Source organism: Cibotium barometz, chromosome 10 (assembly GCF_041138505.1).
Source record: "Cibotium barometz isolate CiBa-2024 chromosome 10, ASM4113850v1, whole genome shotgun sequence".
NCBI classification, from domain to species: Eukaryota; Viridiplantae; Streptophyta; class Polypodiopsida; order Cyatheales; family Cibotiaceae; genus Cibotium; species Cibotium barometz.
Window position 1 is genome coordinate 19145012 of NC_141055.1, and position 21404 is coordinate 19166415.

Sequence of the window (21404 nt, forward strand, 5' to 3'; positions counted from 1 at the left end):
GATTATCCTCAAATGAGCTGATGACAACTTAGGAACACTATTAGGAAATTCGAAAGAACTTGGCCTATGAACATACATTTGTTGTTGTCGACTTTGGAGCCAACTTTGGAAGGCCCACAAATTACGATGTGATTCTTGGATCCCATTAATGCGTTAAATTATGTTAATCCACGAGTGGGGAAGAGATGACATCTACCTCATACAAGATGATAGCACCATTAAGGTGAACCTAAAGGACATTCGTATCCAGAGATGTGACTAGGATGCCTATTGATGAATTAGGGTCTGACATGATAGCACATTTAGAAGTTGTAAACATGTTCCATGTGAATGTAAATAGATATAAAAGCTGTGAGCATGAGGAGGAAACTTCCATTGCTTCACTGCCCAACCCTATGAAGAGAAGGAAAACTGGATACATTTGTTGGCTAAAATGGACACTTACCCAGGAACCAGAGGAACCTAGTTATGTGACAAGGTTAGAAATAACATCATTCGTGTTAGGACGATATCTTTTGTAGTCTAAGAACCAAAAGGGGTTGCATCACCTCAAAACCATGGAATAATGAATAGATACAAAGGGTGAAGATATGTCTTCCAAGGAGGACATAGTTGTTGTGCTCTCAGAGGTTGTAGTATAGGCTTTTGGACAGCCCAACCACACCTCAAGATGGGTAGACAATGATGAAAAGGATGAGGAAGTGTCAGAAGAACACCAAGCACTCCTAAAATAGTTCCTTGGAAGAAGATAAGCTCACCTTAAAAAACCAAAATAATTGATCCAAATTATTAGAACTAGGGATCCACGAAGCCTTGAGGACGAAGAGCATTATATGTTGAAGCCTTGAAAGCCGCCGAGGGGTTCTATTCTAGTTGGAAGGATCTCATGAACAAGTCAAGTTTGGACATCTTGAGAATAGATCCTGAGATTACTAACACCCTAGTAGTTGATAATCGTGAGGATTGAGCCTTAGTTGACTCTAAAAAGACATCCAATTCTAGACAAAGAAGACGAAACAAAGCGATACAAGAGAGACAAATCCAAGACAAATTCGTTTGGAGGATAGTGACCAAGAAGATGACTGGAGACAAGTCTCTTCACATTCCACGACCTACAAGGTTGAAAACATGAAGGTATGCACACCCAAACCACAGAGAGAGAAACCAAAAGAACCAAGTGTGTCTTATGATAGACCTGAAGATGCTAAATAGATTGATCTAGCATAACGTGGGGAAGAACCAATAAAAGTTTGGATATCTACAGACTTGACCCCTTAGGAGGAGACTGAATTAATAGAACTACTCAAGGAATATAGAGTTGGATCTATTCAAATTTGAAAGGAGTCCATCCAAAAGTCTACCAGTATATGATTCCACTTGTGGATGGTGCAATTCTAGCCAAACAAAGGCCATACACTTACAATGAAACCTATTCCAAAAGATTAAGGAAGTTGACAAATTTATCTGTGCAGGTTAAGGAAAAATTTGACAAACCTACTGCAAAGCGAAGAAGTTGACAAACTTATCTTTGCAAGTTTCATATATGAAAAGGAGCACACAGATTAGGTGTCCCTTGTGGTCATAGTATCCAAGAAGAATGGCAAAGATCCGTGTATGCATGAACTTGAAAAGGCTATAACTGCTACCATGGTGAGAGAGACCATTACCTGCTACCATACATTGAATGTGCTCGAAAGAGTAGTACGAAAAGAAGCTTATACCTTCTCAGACAGGTTCTCTAGATATAATCAAGTATCCATAGATCCTAAAGATTGTTGAGATATTCGAGCTCATCTAGTGAGGCGGTGGACATTGATGACCCGCCTGGGGGAGAGGCCCCACACTTACACCACTGGCATAGTTGGTGAGATCATGGGTGATATGCGGCCAGTGGGATGACAGGCTGTGTGACAGCCAATGAGCTGGCATAGTTATAACGCCAGCTCATTTAGTTGGGTTCACACTATAGAGAACCCTAGTATGTATTGGTTGAGTACCTTTTCATATGTGTGTACTCTTATCTTTGTATATGGTGTGTTGAGTGTTGAGTGAAGAAGAAGATTTTCAGCCTCTCACCTTGTGTGTTCTATTTTAGGGTTTTGTGAGTGTGTGTGTGCTTGCAAGAGCTCAAGCTGTCTTCTCCCCTGCATCTTTTCATGGTATCAAAGCCTGGTTCATGGTATCAGAGCCTGGTTCATGCTAAGGGCTGAGCTGCAAGCAAGAGAAGCACAAGAAGTGGTACGAGGGTAAGAGCTTCAACTACTCTTCTCTATTTGTGTTGGCGACTACACCCTTGTCGGGAGCTCTACGGGAGGCACCGGCAAATGATCTCTGATTGAGGAGCTTTCTTCGGGGGAGTAAAGCTATAGGGCAACTATATTGTCCTATTAGACGTAATTTTTTGCGCGCCAAAAACGCGTTTCGGGTGCGTCACGACCTTCGTTTTTCAGAAAGCAAGCGATTTCAAGCACTGCGGCGGCGGCGAGTAAGTCATCGATTCTCTACAGAACTCTGTTTTAAGAACTGCAGGAAGATAGATTGGCTGTGCAGACACTGTGTGTGCTGCAAGGAGGTCAACAGTTACCATTGGGTGTATGTATGCACATTGAGGTCACTGGTTGTGACATTTGAGTGTACTACAGTACCGCTGCAGAAAATACAGCAGTTTGTGCAGGACAAACCACCAGAGTGTTGTTTCTGGTAAATTTGTGTGTCTAGCAAGATGTCAAATGATGGCATAAACCAGATTGTTTTGCTAAGAAACTTGATAAGAACAACTTTCATGCTTGGAGGTTCAGGTTGACGAATTTCCTTATGGGAAAGGGTTATTGGGACTACATAGAAGGTGAGCATGAAGAGACACCGGAGATACCGGACATCAATCCGACTGCTGCTGCAGATGTGAAAGAGTTCAAGGATTGGAACCAAGGAGCCAGAAAAGTTATGTATTGGCTCTCTATCAGTATACAGGACACCATGATTGGGCACATACAAGATGCCAAGTCCCCCAAGGAGACGTGGGACACCTTGGTAAAACTCTATGAAACAAATACCAAGGCACGAAAGATACAGTTGAAGAATGAACTTCATACTGTGGAGAAAAAGAGTATGTCTGTGAATGACTATGCATTGAAGATCAAGGGTATTGTGGAATCCCTTGCATCTATTGGTGTTTCAATAGATGATGATGATAAGGTGGAAGTCTGTCTACGTGGTCTTGGGCCACAATACAAGGCGTTCAAGACGTCTATTCAGACTCGGGAAAACATTCCCAATTTTACAGATTTGGTGTCTATGTTGATTATAGAAGAGAAGATCTTGGGTGAAGACCAATAGTCTTTACAAAACAAAAACAGTTCAGAGCAACAGGCCTTCTACACAAGTTCAGGAAGAGGACGAGGTAGAGGAGGCCGTGGACGCGGTCAAGGAGGTGGCCGAACACGTAATTAGATTTATGGCCAGCAGCAGCAACAACAACAGTCCCAGAATTCACAACAACAACAACAACATGTAGGTGGAAGAGGCCAATTCAGAGGCAGGGGGAGTCAAAGAGGTCGTGGAAATTGGCAAAGGCAGTATAATGATACATGTGGATGCTTTTATTGTGGTAAGCCTTGACATGTGCAGGCAGATTGTTATAAGAAGCAGGCTGACATGCAAAATGGGAAATTGCAACAAAACAACTATGCATCCTCGAGGAGAAACAATGAGGATAATGAAAGGTTGTTTGTTATGCAGCATGTTGTTAATGCCATGTCTTAAAATGAGGATAATGAAAGGTTGTATGTTATGCAGCATGTTGTTAATGCCATGTCTGAAAATGTTGAAGCAGCACATAAAGATGATGTATGGTACGTTGATTCAGGTGCTTCGAACCACATAGATTGAGCATCAATCTTGGCTCTATCTCATGAACAAACTGTGCACCACAGGACGAATCACACAATGGCTATTTCTTCTTCTTGAGTTTGATTTCACTGTCTCTATGAAAAGGGGTCAACACATGTAAGAGCTCACCATTTGTCAAGAATCTTGAGTGGAGAACCACTGATGGGAATTGAGGATGATCTTTGTGATACTCCTCTCTTCCAAATAAGTCTTATGCTGCCAAGATGGAGCTATGAAATCACTCAATTCTTGAGCCATGGATTGCCAATGTCCCTAAAAAGAAAAAACAACTTGAGAAGACAACAACCCCTTACATGCTTATTTTAGGGTAGCTCTATAAAAAGGGCAAAGATGTCTTAAGATTGCGTATGTGAGGACGAGTACATCAACATTCTTGGACAAGCTCATACAAGAGTTGTTGGAGGACACATTGGGGGAAAAATCACCACTCAAGAATTCCTTTATGCTAGTTTGTGGTAGTGGTCGACACTCTTTGGAGATGCCATGGAATATGCAAAAGATGCGATGAGTGCCAACACTTCATAATATGTCGACATTCTTAAACAAGCTCACATAAGAGTTGTTGGCGGACACTTTGGGGGAAAAATCACCCAAAAAGTCATCCATGCCAGTTTGTAGTGCCCAACACTCTTTGGAGATGCCATAGAATATGCAGAAGATGTGTGATGAGTGAAGCACTTCATAATACCATAACAAAAATATAGAATGCCTTTACAACCTATAATATATGTTAGATTGTTTGCTAAATGCGGAATGGATTTTGTTGGATGTAGCTAAAAAGCATGCGAGTGCAAGATATGATCGTAGCTATAGATTATGTGACCAAATAGACAAGAGTCAAGGCTGGCACCGCTCGGGCAACTGCTAAGTTCCTCTATGAGAATGTCATCAGAAGGTTTGCATATCCCCTTGAACTCACTTTAGTGACTAAGGGACTCATTTCTTAAATGAGGTGGTGGAGTTTCTCTTAGAAGAATTTATGGTTATCCACTGCTCCTATTCATAAACAAATAGACAAGCAGAGAGCACAACTAAAGTTTTATGCACGGCGTTGTCAAAAAAAGTTGATGCCTTTGGGAACTTAAACTTACATCAAAGTTGTGGGCATACATAACTGCTTACAAAAATTCAACATGGACTATAACTTGGTCTTTGGATTGGATGAAGTTCTCCCTGTGGAATTCATGATCCCAACCTTGAGGGTAACCAAAAACAAATGGAATGGACTGGCCATGAGTCATCTAAACGACTCATTGTGCTCGAAAAACTAAAAGAAGCTAGGTTACACTATGTAGTAGGCATGTATGCTAAAAAGAAAAACAGGAAAAGATGGTTTGATTTGAACATCAAAACCAATAGGTTTAAGGAAGGGGGCATGTCCTACTCTACAACCTCAAGAAGAGAACAAAAGAAAACTCAAGATGAGGAGAATGGGTCCTTTCAGGAATTACAAAATGACTATGGGAGGAGATGTCCATCTAGAAACATTGGATAGAGTCCAAATGGACCAAGATGAGGAAATGTGAATAAGATTGAAATGAAGAAACAATCTCAACACATGAAGTCAAGGCTCACGAAGAAAAAGAAAAACTAAGGAGAGGCATCACGCATGTCCACATGGCTATACTAGATAATGATGAGGGTGAAGAAGTAAGGAGAATGAGCCAACCACACAAGGATGGGTAACCACAAAGAATGCTCCTTAAAAGCCCAAGGATACTACTAAGGACAAAGACTAATTTGGGTACCAAAAATGAGGCCACAACTCAAGGGTGCCACCAACACAGTACAAGAACTAGAATTTTTCAAAAATCATCACCATGCTCAAAGAGAATATACACTAAAACTAGCCACACCAAAGCACGAATGGGTGCCTAAACAGATCGACAATGGCGAGGCCAAAGTAGAGGAGCCATGGACCGAGGGAGGAAGGGAACAACTCCAAAAGTAAATCCCATCGACCTCTAGCCTTAAGGAGATTCCTTTGGACTAGATCCTAGCATTCCCTACTTCCACACTGATAGTAGGAGTAGAAGAGCATGTTAGCCTCTACAAACCTCATTCTTGGGAAGCCCAAAGACCCTTAAGTCTTCAGTTCTTACATGGGTTGAAGCTTTATTGGTAAAAAGGTTACTATAAAATACACATCAAATCATAGGACATAAGAAGATGTTGGTCACCCAATAGCAACACAAAGGAGAAAGGAAAGATGGGTGTGTAACACATCATAATGTCAAGTCGTCAGAGGCCAAAACATATCAAGGGCATAAGAGTCGAGAGTCATGTTACAAAAGGAAAAAAAGATCCCAAGTGTAAATCCTAAACATGTCACATTGTGTCTTTCACAATATCTTCACAGTCAAGTTTCTTATGTAGGATGAGATAGTTAGGCATAAGAGTCTCCATATCTTACTTGATGGAGTGACATGATATTTCCCGCTCATGCAATATTCATCATAGAAAAATTTAAGCAAAACCTCTACTCTGATTACCTCTTGATACATTTTTGGATGGGGGGCACTAGCGAGAGGATGGTAGAGAAACCTTTCTTTGCTTAGCCTAGTGTATGACCCATCTTTTCTCGCACCACCACCTGAGAATTCCATGTTTAATCCTTTCTTGCACTACATGACTATGCCATAAAGTTACCTAAGCAACTAGGGTAAAAATCTTGTCACCAACAAACAGCCATTGAACCCCCACTAAACTTACTTGCACAACATGTTCTATGCATTCAACAGCATACCTAAGTGTGTCTATATTACATAGACACATGTATTAGGCATACCTAAGTGTGTTTTTTATTACATAGACACATGTGTTCAACAACATACCTAAGTGTGTCTATTACATAGACACATGCATTAGGCACCTTGAAATTATTGAGGACCATGCACAGACACCTTGGTCAAAGGGGAGAAACCCTGTAGAGATACCTTGGTCAAAGAGGAGAAACCGAGCCCTGTAGAGACACCTTGGTCAAAGAGGAGAAACCTTAAACGGAACATGTGTCTATTACACATAGACACATGTTCTATGCATTCAATAGCATACCTAAGTGTGACCATTACATTGACACATGTTCTATGCATTCACAATAGCATACCTAAGTGTGACCATTACATAGACACATGGATTAGGCAACTTGAAATTGTTGAGGCCCATGCACATGGAGAAACCCTAAAAAAGGAAAATATGTTCTACTAGACTATCTAAAATCTTGATCCCTAATCTGGAGTTTTGATCATTGATCGAATCTGAAAGTTGGGATCATCGCTTATCCCAAATCTTATAGTTCTGATCAACGATCCCGAATCTAACTGTTCTGATCGCCAACCCCAAAAACAACACTTTCGAACCAACCCTGAATCCGACAATTCCTATAAGACTAGAAAATCAAAAGCTCTGGTGAGACAGGAGCCAACTATGCAATAGGAAGCACAGCTGAGTCTAGCAAGGCTAGAAAATTGAAAGCTCTAGTGACAAAGAAGCGAGTATCCCCTTACCAAACAAGTAACCGTCAACAAGTTGGGTTACTTCTGTGCATTGAGGAATTAGAGCAGGTGGGGGGATGCATGTTAAAATTTCAAGTACATAGATGCCTCCAAGAAATGAATTCTTCCAACACTATGTTTTAGGCCCGTTACACATACCCCACCGCCCATGAATTATGGGCGATGGATACCCCACCACATCAGCATGGGCAGGCAAGGGTATGGTGATGTGTAATGGGCCTTATAGCTCTCACAAATGCATGTAATATAGCCATCAAGTGCCGATTCTACAAGAATAAATCAAGTAGCTAGAGGCTCACAAATATGAGCTCATAGGATCTAGAGATACCTTGTTTACAAAACAAGCTGCTGAGACATGGAAAGTGTCAAGGTACATAAGTTCTTTTATTACTGCACATGCAGTCGAGATGGACATGGCTCTCTTCCCAACTTTTAATAAATCATTCCATCCTCACCAAGAAAGACAAGGCCATAGGCACATTACAAAAGGAAAGAGAGGCAACCCTCAATGCATTGGCCACACAACAAACCGAGGAGGTGAACCAACCTACATGATCTCAGACACCAATGCCTTGCATGCAGTAAAATTCAAAAGGAAGAGCTATGGCAAGAACTTAAAAAAGAGAGAGCTTAGGAGCCAGTAAGCCTAGACTCTGTAGAGTTGACAGGAGCTAAAGGAGCAGCTTACCCTAGATGTGGATGTAAATTTGCCTACCTTTGTGCTACAACACCATAGCCCAGCACAAGTATCTCCATGTTTATCTACCAAGGATATGCCTTGAACAAGTATTCGGCTCTCCATGTAGTATCTCTCATGTTTATTAGATATGCCTTGGACTAGCCTCTCACACCACTTGTTTACAAAGCTATGCCTCAAGTATCTCCATGTTTATCTACCAAGGATATGCCTTGAACAAGTATTCGGCTCTCCATGTAGTATCTCTCATGTTTATTAGATATGCCTTGGACTAGCCTCTCACACCACTTGTTTACAAAGCTATGCCTCAAAGTGCCAATGGAGTACATGCCTTTGGTGAACATACAATAAATGTTAGACAGTTGTGCTTGAGCACGACTGGACTGCTGCTCCTGGATTGCCGTCCCTACATCCGTCACCCTGGTGATCATTCCGCAACACACTCGGCGTGCATCCAATTGTTGCAAACTACCAAGCTTGGTGTTTTTGCACCTCCTGCATCTTTGCTCTCAAGTTTTGGTCCTCCCACCTTGTGGCACATATCAAAGTAATCCTTTTTCTCCAGATCAAGGAAATCCAAGGCCTCATCACCTTCCATCCTGTTGTTTGAAGGTGGGATATGCTACATGTGTGGGGGTAAAGAAGAAACATTGGCTACCTTTTTCTCTTCAATTTGGGCCGAGATCTGACATTAGAGGACTACAACATCGATCGAGTTATAGGTAGCAACCAATGGGCTAGCTCGCATAACTTTGTAAGTGGTTTGCATTAGATCAAGGCCTTCTCCATAAGCCCATTATTTTGCATGGTCCATTATGTCATTGCCCAAGGCAGCACGCTCAACAAATTGTTTGGCATTCAGCAATATTTGCTCTGCATCAACCTCCACACATGGGTTGTTTAGTAAAGAGGACTACAACATCGATCAAGTTATAGGTAGTAGTGAATGGGCTAGCCTACATCATTAAACTCAACTATTATGTTCTATTTTTACAGTGGACACTGCCTACAGTGGATAGCGCACCGGCCTGGCAAGCAAATGACATCGACGGCTAGCAAGTACACCCAACACCGCTAGCACACCAGCGAGCATAAGGAGCCTATAGCACAACCGGCAGACCAAAAACAACACTAATAGCACCGGCCAACAAGTGCCGACAACAACACAGGCCACGGACGGAGCAGATCGGTGACCGACGGTGGCGGCGGCAAAACAGCATCGACGCACCTCACCTCCCCACAATCTCATGCATGGGTGTCTCCTTAGAGAGATAGGTAAATACCACTCACTTCTTCCCTTTATACCCAGTGCGTTTCCACTCTCCAATGCTATGCGGGATTACAAGGCGCCTGCGTGGCAACCTGTGGGTGAACCTGTGAGAGAAGAAGAAGAAGGAGAAAAAAAAAGAGAAAAAAAAAGAGAAGAAGAAAGAAGAGAAGAAGAAGGAGAGAGAGAGAGAGAGAGAAGAGAAGAGGGAAAGAGAAGAAGAAGAAGTATTAAAAAAACAAACAAAAACAATATATATATATATATATATATATATATATATATCTTTTGAAGGGGTATATGTTTTTCCAATCCTTGTTTTGCTCTACATCCCCGATTTCTACCAAGCATCTATAGCCATGGATTCTGATGATGGCACTCAACCACCAACCATTTCAAATGTGTCACCTCTCCCCCTCCTACTTTGGAGGAGAACATTCTTCTACTCAAGATACAACTTGAAGAACAACGCAAATGCCAGCGCGTTCATGAAGAATCTCTTGATGTCATGCCTCCCGAAGATGATCACTTGAGCAAGATTCTCAAATCCATTTTCAACTCCCAACGGACTCCAAGATTAGTCGTCCTGCATTCACATTCTCCAAATTTGACGGGGTAAAAAAGATGGTCATTTAGTTCTTTCTTTGGTTGACTCAATTTGAAGATTATTTTGTTGGTAAATGCTTCTCCGAGAAAGATAAAATAAAATGTGCTACTAATCATTTGAGTGATCGAGCTTCATTGTGGTGGAACGCACTTTGCATAGGTCCTACTAAGCCTCTCACATGAGATCAATTCCAAGACAAATTCACGTCTGCTTTTATTCCTCCACAATTCCACCGTAACACTCGTCGAGCATGAAATCTTCTCCGCATGACAGATCATGATACTGTTTCTCAATACACAAAGATTTTGGCAATCACTTCTTATGCTTTGTATGCTCAAGGATGTTCCTGAAGAGTCACTCCAACAAAAGTATGAAGATGGTCTTGAGACAACTATTCAAGAGGATCTGAACATGTTCAAGCCGACTTCTCTTGATGACGCAATCACTCTTGCTTATGATTCCGAGCGCAAGAAAGGTTTGCCTCGTCAATTACCTCTCGCAGTGGTCAGTATGCTTCTCCACCCAATCAACAATCTTCTTTTATGAGGAATCAAGGTTTCAAATCTTCTTTTTTCGACACCCTCAATTTTATCAATCTCCTTCATCACAACAACGGTGTCCATGGAATGGTAATAATGGTAATTTTGGTAACGGTAATAGCAATGCACGCACTTTTTCCAATTCAAATGTAAAGAACAATTTTAATGCTACCACCCCAAGCAATGTACACCCCGAACCCAATTCTAGTCACAATAGTATTAATAAGAGACTAAGGTTATGTAGAAGGGGAAGAGAAGGGTGTGTGTGTGAAGGGACTTAAGGTCCACTAGCTCATCTATTTAAAGGTGGAGCTAGAAGGCATTTTATATGGAGCAAGAAGCCTAGTTGTATTTGAGCAACTTAATAAGCAAGATATTTTCTTGTATTTTGTGTCTCTCTCTCCTCCACATAGTTGATCTAGCATGAGTACCACGAATTTTAACATGGTATCTAGAGCTTGGCAAGAGTAGGTCACTTTTGTGGTGTAGAATAGGCCAATTTTCTTATCTTTTCCCTTGTGGAGTTGAACCCCCTGCTAGTGGAGGACCTCTAGCTACTCGTGGAGGCAATATCTCGACGAGCTTTCATCAAGGGAAATGAAGAGGAGGTCCGAGCGCACACGTTCGTATAGCTAATCAGCTGAATCATCATCATTTCGCCCCACGGCATTGCCGCCTGAGCAGACGGGCGCACATTTCCTTGTGCGACTGATGTCGTACGTAGATTCGTCGGCTATAGGCGATTATAAGCTATCAAAGGTTAGGGTTTTTGAAGCCCAAGATCTCAACAAGCTACAGCTCAAATTTCAGCTCGAATGATGGCCGGAATCGCTTGCTACAGTCAAAAAACCAGGGCTGCCCCCTTCAAAGCCATTGAAGCTCACCATTAAAGCTTCAAGATCAAGTTATTTCTTGCTCTAATCCTCTCCTCTTTGCTCTAATCACCTAAGTGATCTTGTGAGAACTTGTTGCTGATTCTATTTATGAGTTTGAAGCGGTGGCCAACCACATGAGGTATTCATGAGCCTCATTCTCATCAAGCTCCATCATCAACATCATCTTCAAGAGCACAAAGCTTTTCAAAAAGGGTGCTTATAAACACTAATAGTGTTGATTAACACTAATGAGGCTTCTAATCCAGCAAAGGAGAGTTATTCCAAAGTGTTTTTAAACACTAAGAGTGTTCTTAAACACTAATGGTGAATCTAATCACCAATACAAGTGTCATTAGAAATGTGCTCTTAAGCACTAATCGTATTTTTAAACACTAATGCTGATCTTAATCACCAAACAAAGTGTTCTTTAACACTAATGAAGTTAATCTCCATCAAAATTAGTGGTTGGACACAAACCCTAAGTGCTAAACTATAAAATTTACCATCTTAATCTCCTATTTATGCAACATCCTTGGCTTGATTAAGGGTTGTTGCACTCTCATAAGCCTTTCTCTTTCTACTTAAGCCAAAATATCATAAATTTTTGGTTTTCTCTTCTTTATAAATCAGCCCATTACTCTCTAGTAATCTCCTTCAATACCAAAAGTTAAAGGACAACACCCAAATTAAGAAGTTCTCAGGAGAGGGCTTCCACACTTGGCAAGTCCTTGTCAAATACAAGATGATGTCCAAAGGTTTTTGGCCATTCATCTTTGGCACTAAGGTTATTGATCGAACTAAGGCTGAAGATATTGAAGATTGATGAGAGGGCACAAGCCATCATCATGCAGAAATGGGATGAGCTTGTTAAGCTCTATGGAGCTCGTGGTAAGAATTCCAAGATCTCACTTAAAATTGAATTTTTCAGCTTGGAACTCAAAGAGGGAGACGGAATTGGAGCCTTCATTTCTCACTTGAAGGGCCTTATGGCTCAACTTGCATCAGTGAATGCAAGAATGGATGAAGATGATGCAGTGGCTGTTTTGCTAAATGCAGTCAAGAAGGTGTACCCCACCTTAGTCACCACCCTAAAGAAGATACCTAATCCCACCCTTGAAGGAGCCATTCAATCTTGTCTTGATGAAGAAAAGAAACCAAAGGGAGGTGCTGAATCTTCAAATGCAACCACTTCATCGAATATCGAACAAGCTTTGTCACATCAAGTGATCAAAGTAAGATGTGCCCATTGCAAAAAGGTGGGTCATTTGGCAAATAATTGTTGGATCAAATATCCCAACAAAATGAAATGTAACAAGTGTAAACAAACGGGACATATCACTTCTAAATGTCCTAACAAAGAGTCAGAGGCTAACTTTGTATCAGCCTCTAACTCCACTGAGAAATTGTTTTAAATCTCAATGTAACCACACCTATATTCCCAACCTTGTATGCCTAATGTTATAAAGGCAACCTATGTCCAATACCACTTATTTTAATTTTCTTTCATAGTTGGTATTGAGGGGGGGTATTAAGAGACTAAGGTTATGTAGAAGGGGAAGAGAAGGGTGTGTGTGTGAAGGGCCTTAAGGTCCACTAGCTCATCTATTTAAAGGTGGAGCTAGAAGGCATTTTGTATGGAGCAAGAAGCCTAGTTGTATTTGAGCAACTTAATAAGCAAGATATTTTCTTGTATTTTGTGAGTCTCTCTCCTCCACATAGTTGATCTAGCATGAGCACCACGAATTTTAACAAATAGCAATGCACCCACACCTCGCCCTACCCAACCTCGTCAAGGTAATAATGTGCCTACATGCTTCAAGTGTCATCGAGTACGACATCGAGCCGACAAGTGTACTTTTCATCCTCCTCAAGTGGCACAACTTCACAATATCGAAGACGACACATACTATGATGGTGATGGTGATTTGGAGACTTATCCTTCGTGTTATAAGGTTAAATTTGCATTTCAAGGCACACGCTACATGGGAACTCGTGAAGCACGTGACCTTGAGATACGAATTGGACCTTATAAACAAAAACAAAACTTTCTCATTACACCTGTGCATTCTAGTGACATCATACTTGGTATGCCATTTAGACATGAATTCAATCCACATATTGTTTATTCCATGCATACTATGGATTTCATACATAATGGTACTCTCATGTAATTAGTTGGTGATCATTCTCTTGAGATGTATCCATTATTATCCCATACCCAAGCTAAACATGCACTTCGGGAGCAATTAGGTGCATAAATGATTTTAGTTAATGAAGTGCAAGCATATGAAAATAATCTCACTCCTTAGCAAGCATTCATGGCTAGGTTTCAGGATTGTTTTGTAGACGATTTACCTCCTACCTTACATCTTTCATGTCCTGAAGACCATACTATAGAGATTATTATGGGTAGCCAACCATCTCATAGAGCTCCTTATCGTATAAATCCTCTTCAACAAAAAGAAATAGAATGCCAAATTAGAGAATTATTAGACAAGAAACTTATTCGACCTAGTAGTTCTCCTTTTGGTACACATATTCTTCTTGTTGAAAAGAAAAATAAGACTTACCGCATGTATTGATCATAGAGCTCTCAATAAGGTCACAGTCAAGAATAGATATCCCATCCCTCGTGTTGATGATTTGCTAGACATGCTTAAAAGTGCATCTATCTTTAGTAAAATTGATTTGAAATCTAGATATCATCAAGTTTGAATGACTAGTTCTGACATTTATAAAACTATTTTTCGTACTTAAATTGGTCATTATATGAATTTTTGGTTATGCCTTTCGGTCTAACCAATGCACCTGCTACTTTTGCACGGATAATGAATCGTATATTTCTTGACCATAAGAATTGCATCATTGTTTTCTTTGATGATTTGCTTGTCTTTAGTAAGAATCATGCCGAACATGAAGAGCATCTTGCATTAGTGTTTAATCTTCTTAAAGAAAATCATCTTTATGCTAATCCGAAGAAAAGTCAGGGTTAGTGTGCGGGATGTGCATGGATCCATTGGGCTTGCTTCAATGGAAAATTATTGGCGCATGATGTGTGGTGATTATTTATTCGGCAATGGCAGTGATATTTTATGTGCACATTAGTGTGCAACATTTTGATATACATTAGTTCTATTTCATGAGTGAACCTTAGGGTGTTCACACTTTTGTATTTAGACTTATGCAAGCCCAAAGTGGAGATCCATATTTTTGGCTACATATATTTTTGGCTCTTGCTTTTTGTACAAGGAAATATATTTAAATACACCATGAAGAGGACATGAGCCACTCCTTTTGTACAAGGAAATATATTTAAATACACCATGAAGAGGACGTGAGCCACTCTCATGGTGGGGGAGATTTAACCCATTCATGTGTCGCGTGCATAAGATTTCTTCTATTTTGAGCCTCAGTATTTTTTTCAAGTTGATTTTAATAAAGGGCCAACCATGAGCTTCCAATACCTATTCTTTGAAGCAGAACAAAGCTTGCCAGAGGACATCACACGGGACCTTTTTTGCGGGACCCTTCAAATATTAAATTGCACAAAAATCAAAGAGTAGAGACAAGAACACAAGATTGAGTTTGATTCTACGCCACATAAGAGTGAACCCATGCTTGCTCTTGGTGTATTTTAATTGATTATACTCAAAATAGCTTTTTGGAGCTCAAAATACATCTCAATCAAAACTAGCTTGCATTACTTTACATACAAGCTCTTCTTCTAAAATTGTGCACTCTTAATAACCTTATGACCAAGTATTATTTACAATCTTTGTACCAAAAATCAGAGAGCTTTCACATGTCTAATGGTTTGGATGATGGGCGCGAGCCGATGGGGTCATGTACATTTTAAGATGCTTAACTTTGGGTTGTTTCATCATGTGCGACACCTATCATTTATTCTATTTTAGGAGACATGCATATTATTTTATGACAGCTGGATAATTATTTGCATTGGGCATGTGAAAGCTCTCTTATGAACATTTGATTTTTGGTACAAAGATTGTAAATAATACTTGTTCATAAGGCTATTATCCAAATTTAGAAGAAGAGCTTGTATGTAAAGTAAAGCAAACTATTTTTTGTTGAGATGTATTTTGAGCCCCAAAAAGCTATTTCACGTATAATCGATTAAAATACACCTAGAGGAAGTGTGGGCTCACTCTTGTATGGGGGAAAATTGGACTCAACCTTCTCACTCTTGTCTCTACTCTTTTATTTATGTGTAATTTAATATTTTACGTCTCCCGAGACCTCTCGCACCTACCAACTAACCGAGATTATGATGATACCATTTACAGGCTAGTGAAGACCCTTCCCGTGCAGGAGAACCATTCCACACTATACACAGAGTTGAGGTGCTACATGCAGATGTACCTAGAGAGACCCTTCAAGGAATGGCTTTAGAAGGGAAGTAGACCGATGATAGAGCATTCAATAGTGTTGTGATGAAGAATCAACCAAAATACCTTGAAATGTTGTGGAAATTTTGCATTATTTTAGAGTTGTACTATTTTGTTACTTAGAAATACTATTCCTCTAACTAATTGTGAGAACATTCCTTGATTAAAGAAATGAAAGTATTAACTCAGAAGAAAGATTTGAGCCATGTAGCACTTTTAAATCTCCATGCTGTGTTTACTAATACCATCACATGGTATCTTGTAGAGCTTCATGAGCCTCATATGTGGGCCAAAAAGGGTGTCTTGGCCGCATTTACTTTTTTAAGATCGACACATACTCTCAGTTTCCCATTCTTTTTAGGCACTATCACAATAGGTGACAACCAATTCGATGTTCGATCTCATAGATAAAGTCTGCAGCAACAATGAGCTTATCAATTTCTTCCTTTACAATTGCTGCATACTTTGGATTCATCTGGTATGGTTTCTGCCTGGTTGGTCTTGAGCCTTCCCATGATTGGAATCGTATGTTGTACCACCTCCGGTGGTACCCCTTTCATTTCCTTGTAATTCCAGGCAAAACAATCCTTATATTCCTTGAGGAGAGCAATGAGTTCTTCTTCCTGTTATAAGGCACAAATGTCATTGTAAAGTTCCTCCACAAAACACATGAAAAACTTAATATGTGGATGTTTTATTAAGCAAGGCTGATTTTTTATTTGATTGCACGTGAAAGGTGGTAATGAGCATTGGCCACGTCTTATTTTCAAGCACAAATGCAAACCAGATTCTAAGGTAACCTTTTCAAAGATGGAGTCACAAGTTTGCAAGTTCTAAGTGAAACATTAAAAAATCCCCCCATTTAATTCGATAATGATTATGGCTTAAAGCATGCTAAAGGGGAATAATTTTAGTGCTAGATGGCAAATCCTTGTGGCTTTAAATTTTGTTCTCTAAAATATTTTTGTTTATGACCCATCAATGGTTCTCAAAGTACAAAAGATATTTAAAAACACCCGATATGTGCACTTTTAATTTATTGAAAGATATTACACCATCTAAGAGAGTGTTATAAGATCACCTAAACATGCTTTCTCCCTAATGAGATTTGAGAAATGTCCCATGGTTCACAAAATTTAATTTACAATCAAAATGGAACAAAGTCATGTCCAAATTGCCTTTGCTTCTGCAAACTTGGTATAATATCAAGGTGATAATTGTGGGTGTCAAAATTTGTAAAATTATTTAATATGTTGTAAAATGGATGTTATTTTGCAATCTCCCATTTTCAAGGTCTTTAAGATGGGGCTCCACTTTGTCCAAAGAAAGAATAGATACTTTTTTACATAATATCTATTGAATTTATTAAAGTACTCTTTATTACATTGCTTGACATGACCCCTAGGGTATGTCAAGCAAGAATAACTTCTATGACTTAAATGCATGGTTTGAAAGGTATGACTTTGCTTGTAAGTTGATGGCATCAATCATTGAACTTCATAGTAAAACTAGACGAGTAATGAGAGCAAAATCATATCTGTATATTGAATAACCTAAAAATAATCTCTAATCTACACTCCAACATCAAATATATCAACTTTCTAGTCATGGTGGGTATATTTCTAGTCATGCTGGGTATATTCTAGTCATGGTGGCTCAAATCTAGATATGGCTCAGTTATTGTTATTGGGGGGTATATGCCAATCATGGTGGCTCAGTTATTGATTCATTCGAGCTAGAGAATGGCATCAAGGTAGCATCAATAGAACTTTATGGAAACAAACCTAGGCAACATAAGGAGGCACACAAGTCTCTTGTTGAAAATAAATGGCCTTTGGAATAACTTCAAATTTTTGTCTAATTATTTAAATTAAAGGAAAGAGGCATGGCAATGGGGACCTAATGGAAGGAAATGTCATGTCAATGTAGGCAAATAGCATTAGAGCTTGAAAAAAAAATATGAGATGCAAAAACTCAAAAGGTAGGTAGGAAACAAATGTGTACGCAATTCAAAGCAAAAAAGCATGTTACACCTGTCCTTTTGTTTTCTTTCTTTTTTATAGCTTGTAGTTTTCAATTTGGTATGCGAGTGCCAGGTCATGAGTGGGTGTGAACTGGTCACGAGTGAGTGCCCGGTCTTTATAGGAGAAAAAACCATGGCTCAATTTGAAACCAACCTGCTCCCCTTGAAACCAAGGGCTCGTATCTTGCAAATAAAAAATTTATTAAAACCTTTTGGCATGTAGTTTTTTGAGGGAATATAGTATATATATATATATATATATTTAGTCAAGGTCAAGAAATCCCTTCTTCTTAAAGCCATATATATATATTTAGTGTGTAACCCAACATTTAGTGTGTGTTGTCGATTGCCAAATAGAAGAACACATTTGAAACTTTTTTAAAATAGTATCTTAGCCAAATTCGGACGAAATTTTGGACTGCTATTTTTATATATTTCATCAAATTTGATAAAATCGCAGTAAATACATTAATCTGATTTTGTTTTAATAGAGGAACTAATGACATTCTGTCTTTAGATGGGAATCCCACCTAGCACCCCAAAAAAAAAAAGAAAAAAAAAGACCTATTTAATATATTTCAAGCTCTCCCAATAAAAAAGGGCCGGCCACCTCAAACAACTTCAGTTATATATTATTGTGATCCCCATTGCCGTCTAGTCCCCCACACAAAATAAATGATACAAAAAAATAATAAATAAATCCAACGCCTTCTAATTTGAAAAAAATACTTAACGTTCACACTAATCCATGCAATCCTCGTGTGCACCAAGGCAAAAGAAGGCCTTGCCCCTCCCTTCAAACAAGCTCCCCAACACCAAAAAGCATACATTAAACTCATCTAGCTTCTATAACCTACACTTTACAAGAGCTTTAATTCTCTCAAAGGATAATACAAACGGCTGCCTAAACAGCACGCGTGAATTGTGTGGACTGTGGAATTCTCCTCTCTAACCCTGTGAAAACAAGAACAAAAGACTATCTTTCAAATTACAAGAACCCATGGAACATCTTACAATGAGAAACTGCACCCTTTGGCACTAACAACCTACTCTCTAAAATGTGAAGAATGGGTTCATATGTGCTGCCCTTTGGGCTCGAATGCAGCTCCATGAAATGCACCTATGTGGAAGACATGTGGGACAAAACTCCACAATCTTTCCATCCATTACTCTACTACAATGTACAAGCAAGTTCAATTCATTGCTAGACCAGCCTTGCTCCTCTTAGTGCTCCTCTCTTACATATGCTATGTTGTCCCCAATGTCTTCACCTTCTTTTTGCTCATTAGTAGATAGGGCTATGGTGGCTTTGCACTCTCTGTGATCTCCCATTATCAAGAGGGTGGTGATGCTTTCTTGTTCATGGTTGTCTTCCCTTGCCTTAACCACAACAGGGTCCTTTCCACATGTTGGCTTCTCATGGCAAACTGGCTCCTTTTCACATAGCAGTGCCCCTTCCCGAACTGGGTCCTCTTCACATACAAATGCCTCTTTGTAAATTATGCCCTCTTCTTGCAAGGGCACCTCTTCACGAATTGCATCCACTTCACACAATGTGTGGCAACGACCAATTGGAACCTCTTTGCCACTTTGGTCCTCTGCACATAATGGGTGCTCTCCATATATTGCAGCTTCTTTGCATAGAGGGTTCTTTTCACATAATGAGTTCTCTCCATGCATTGGCATTTCCTTGCAAGTAAGAACCACTAGACTCTCTTCGCAAAGTGGATGCAGTTTACATGTCTCACTTTGAGAATGGCAATCTTCTTCATAAGTTTCTTCCAACCTTTCAAGCTTGCCTATCTGACCCTCAACCTGTACTTCCATCTCCTTGACACGTCGCATCTCGAGTATCCGCCGATGTGAATTGGAATGAACTTCGCTGACAAAACTCGGGCTTCCAGCAGGCCTATACTCAGGGACCAGCCTACCAGACTTATATCTCACACCACAAGCATTGCACAATGTTTTGGGGCCCATGGGGCCAGCTCTCCATTGAGGAGTTTTCTGGACCAGGCAGTGTGAGCACCTCCGGGTTAGGGAAGAATCAGCAGCAGTACAGCAATTTGAACCCGCTTTCCTCGGCTTCTTGCAATGTCTCTCTGACCCATCTTGTTGAAGAGAATTGCATAAAGGGTCACTGTCTGAAGAGCATGTCATGAGTAGGGTGGTGTTCTCATCATGTGCCCCTTTAAGCCTGCTTTCCACCAAGGAGGGCTTCAGGATATCAAGGGACCAAACCCTCCCTCCAGTTCTTGCCTTTCTCAATCTTTTGGACCTAGGCACATGGCTTAGGGCATATGAATTTGCATAGAGATGGCCACCTTGCTCTAGTACAGAAACTGGGCTTGGGCTATGGAACTTATCTCGTGCTTTGTGTGCATTTTTGGGAGTCTCTTTACATCCACTGAGGCCCCCAGCGCTGGCCAGGGAAGCAAGCTTGGTATCTCCTGCATAAGAGCTGTCCTCATTGAAGGCAGAGAGCCACTCCAGCTGGTCAGCTAGCTCATCAGGCTGCCACACCATCCAAAAGCTTGCTGGTGAGGACAGGCAAATCCAATGGCAGGCAAAAACCATTGCATACAAAAAGCTTGTATAGAAACTAGTAGAGGACAAAGCAAGTCATGTGGGGGGGAGGGGGTGGGGGGGGAAACGTCTACAGAGCATACAGAGCATGGTAGAGGCCAAGCAATTTTATAACATATGCAAAAAGCTTGTATATAAGAAGGGCAGGCAGGCAGGCAGGCCAACCTCATCATATACAGGCTTTTCAGCACCAATTTTAGAGGCTTACCGGTATACAGAGCCCACTTGAAGGCTCTTGGCTATCTTCTTCTTGGAGTTTCTCTGCAAAATTATTATGGTTTTGTGCATGAGAGCTGTGGGCTTCTACAGAAAGGCCGACATCTCCGCATGATGGGCTTGTAACATCCTCTTCATTGGGGAAATCAAGGAGATCATCAATTTGAAAATTGCTTTCTGGAGGAGCCCAGAAATTAGTGTCTGCGGGTTTGGGCAGCTTGGGGGAAGCCCAATCATGGATATCATCAAGCTCTGAACCTTTGGGGAGCTTGTGGAGGTGGAGGGGGACATGGTGGCCCCGGTAGAGGAATGGGGAGAGGAGGGGGGTAGTCTCCATGGAAGCTGTGTGAGACAGAGTTGAAATGGGCTATGGAAAGTAGGCGTTTAAAATGTGTGTGTGTGTGAGAGAGAGAGAGAGAGAGAGAGGGAAAACCCAGAAAGATGATTTCAGCAAAAAGTACTGAGAAAAGAAAGCAAAGAAAAGATTGGCTACGGCCTGCAGCAGCCTGATAGCGAGGCTGAGAGAGGAAAGGGAGAAGGTTCGTGTGTGAAGAAATAAAAAAAAACAAAAAAAAACAAAAATTGGGGAACGGGCCGCACAAAGCTTGCTTGCTTGCTTTTCTTTAACACCCCCCCCCAAAATGAAGACAAAATAAAAAACAAACTGTAACCAAGTCTGGCTAGTGGCAGCGCCTCTATTCTACCCACTGCCGACGCCACTCATTTTGAAGGCCAGGCGCCAAAGTAGGGCTCCACTGCCGCCG

General features: G+C 40.5%; 1 protein-coding gene across 1 annotated transcript; it reads right to left on the reverse strand.

Moving 5' to 3' along the window:
• Positions 1-18665: 18665 nt before the first annotated feature.
• Positions 18666-21062, reverse strand: LOC147634631 (uncharacterized). Its single transcript, XM_086803767.1, has 2 exons — positions 20633-21062; positions 18666-20352 (listed from the first exon to the last, which is right to left on the reverse strand). Exons 1-2 carry the CDS (start codon positions 20975-20977, stop codon positions 19063-19065), a joined length of 1635 nt encoding a protein of 544 aa, XP_086659893.1. The 5' UTR covers positions 20978-21062; the 3' UTR covers positions 18666-19062.
• Between the last annotated feature and the right edge of the window lie 342 nt (positions 21063-21404).

Bases quoted from the DNA above. Each gene is read 5' to 3' on its own strand.
- LOC147634631 (XM_086803767.1), bottom strand. From the start codon at position 20,977: ATGGAGACTACCCCCCTCCTCTCCCCATTCCTCTACCGGGGCCACCAT. The intron at 20,353-20,632 runs GTAAGCCTCTAA...ATGGTGTGGCAG, and splicing joins CAAGTGGGCTCTGTATACCG to CCTGATGAGCTAGCTGACCA.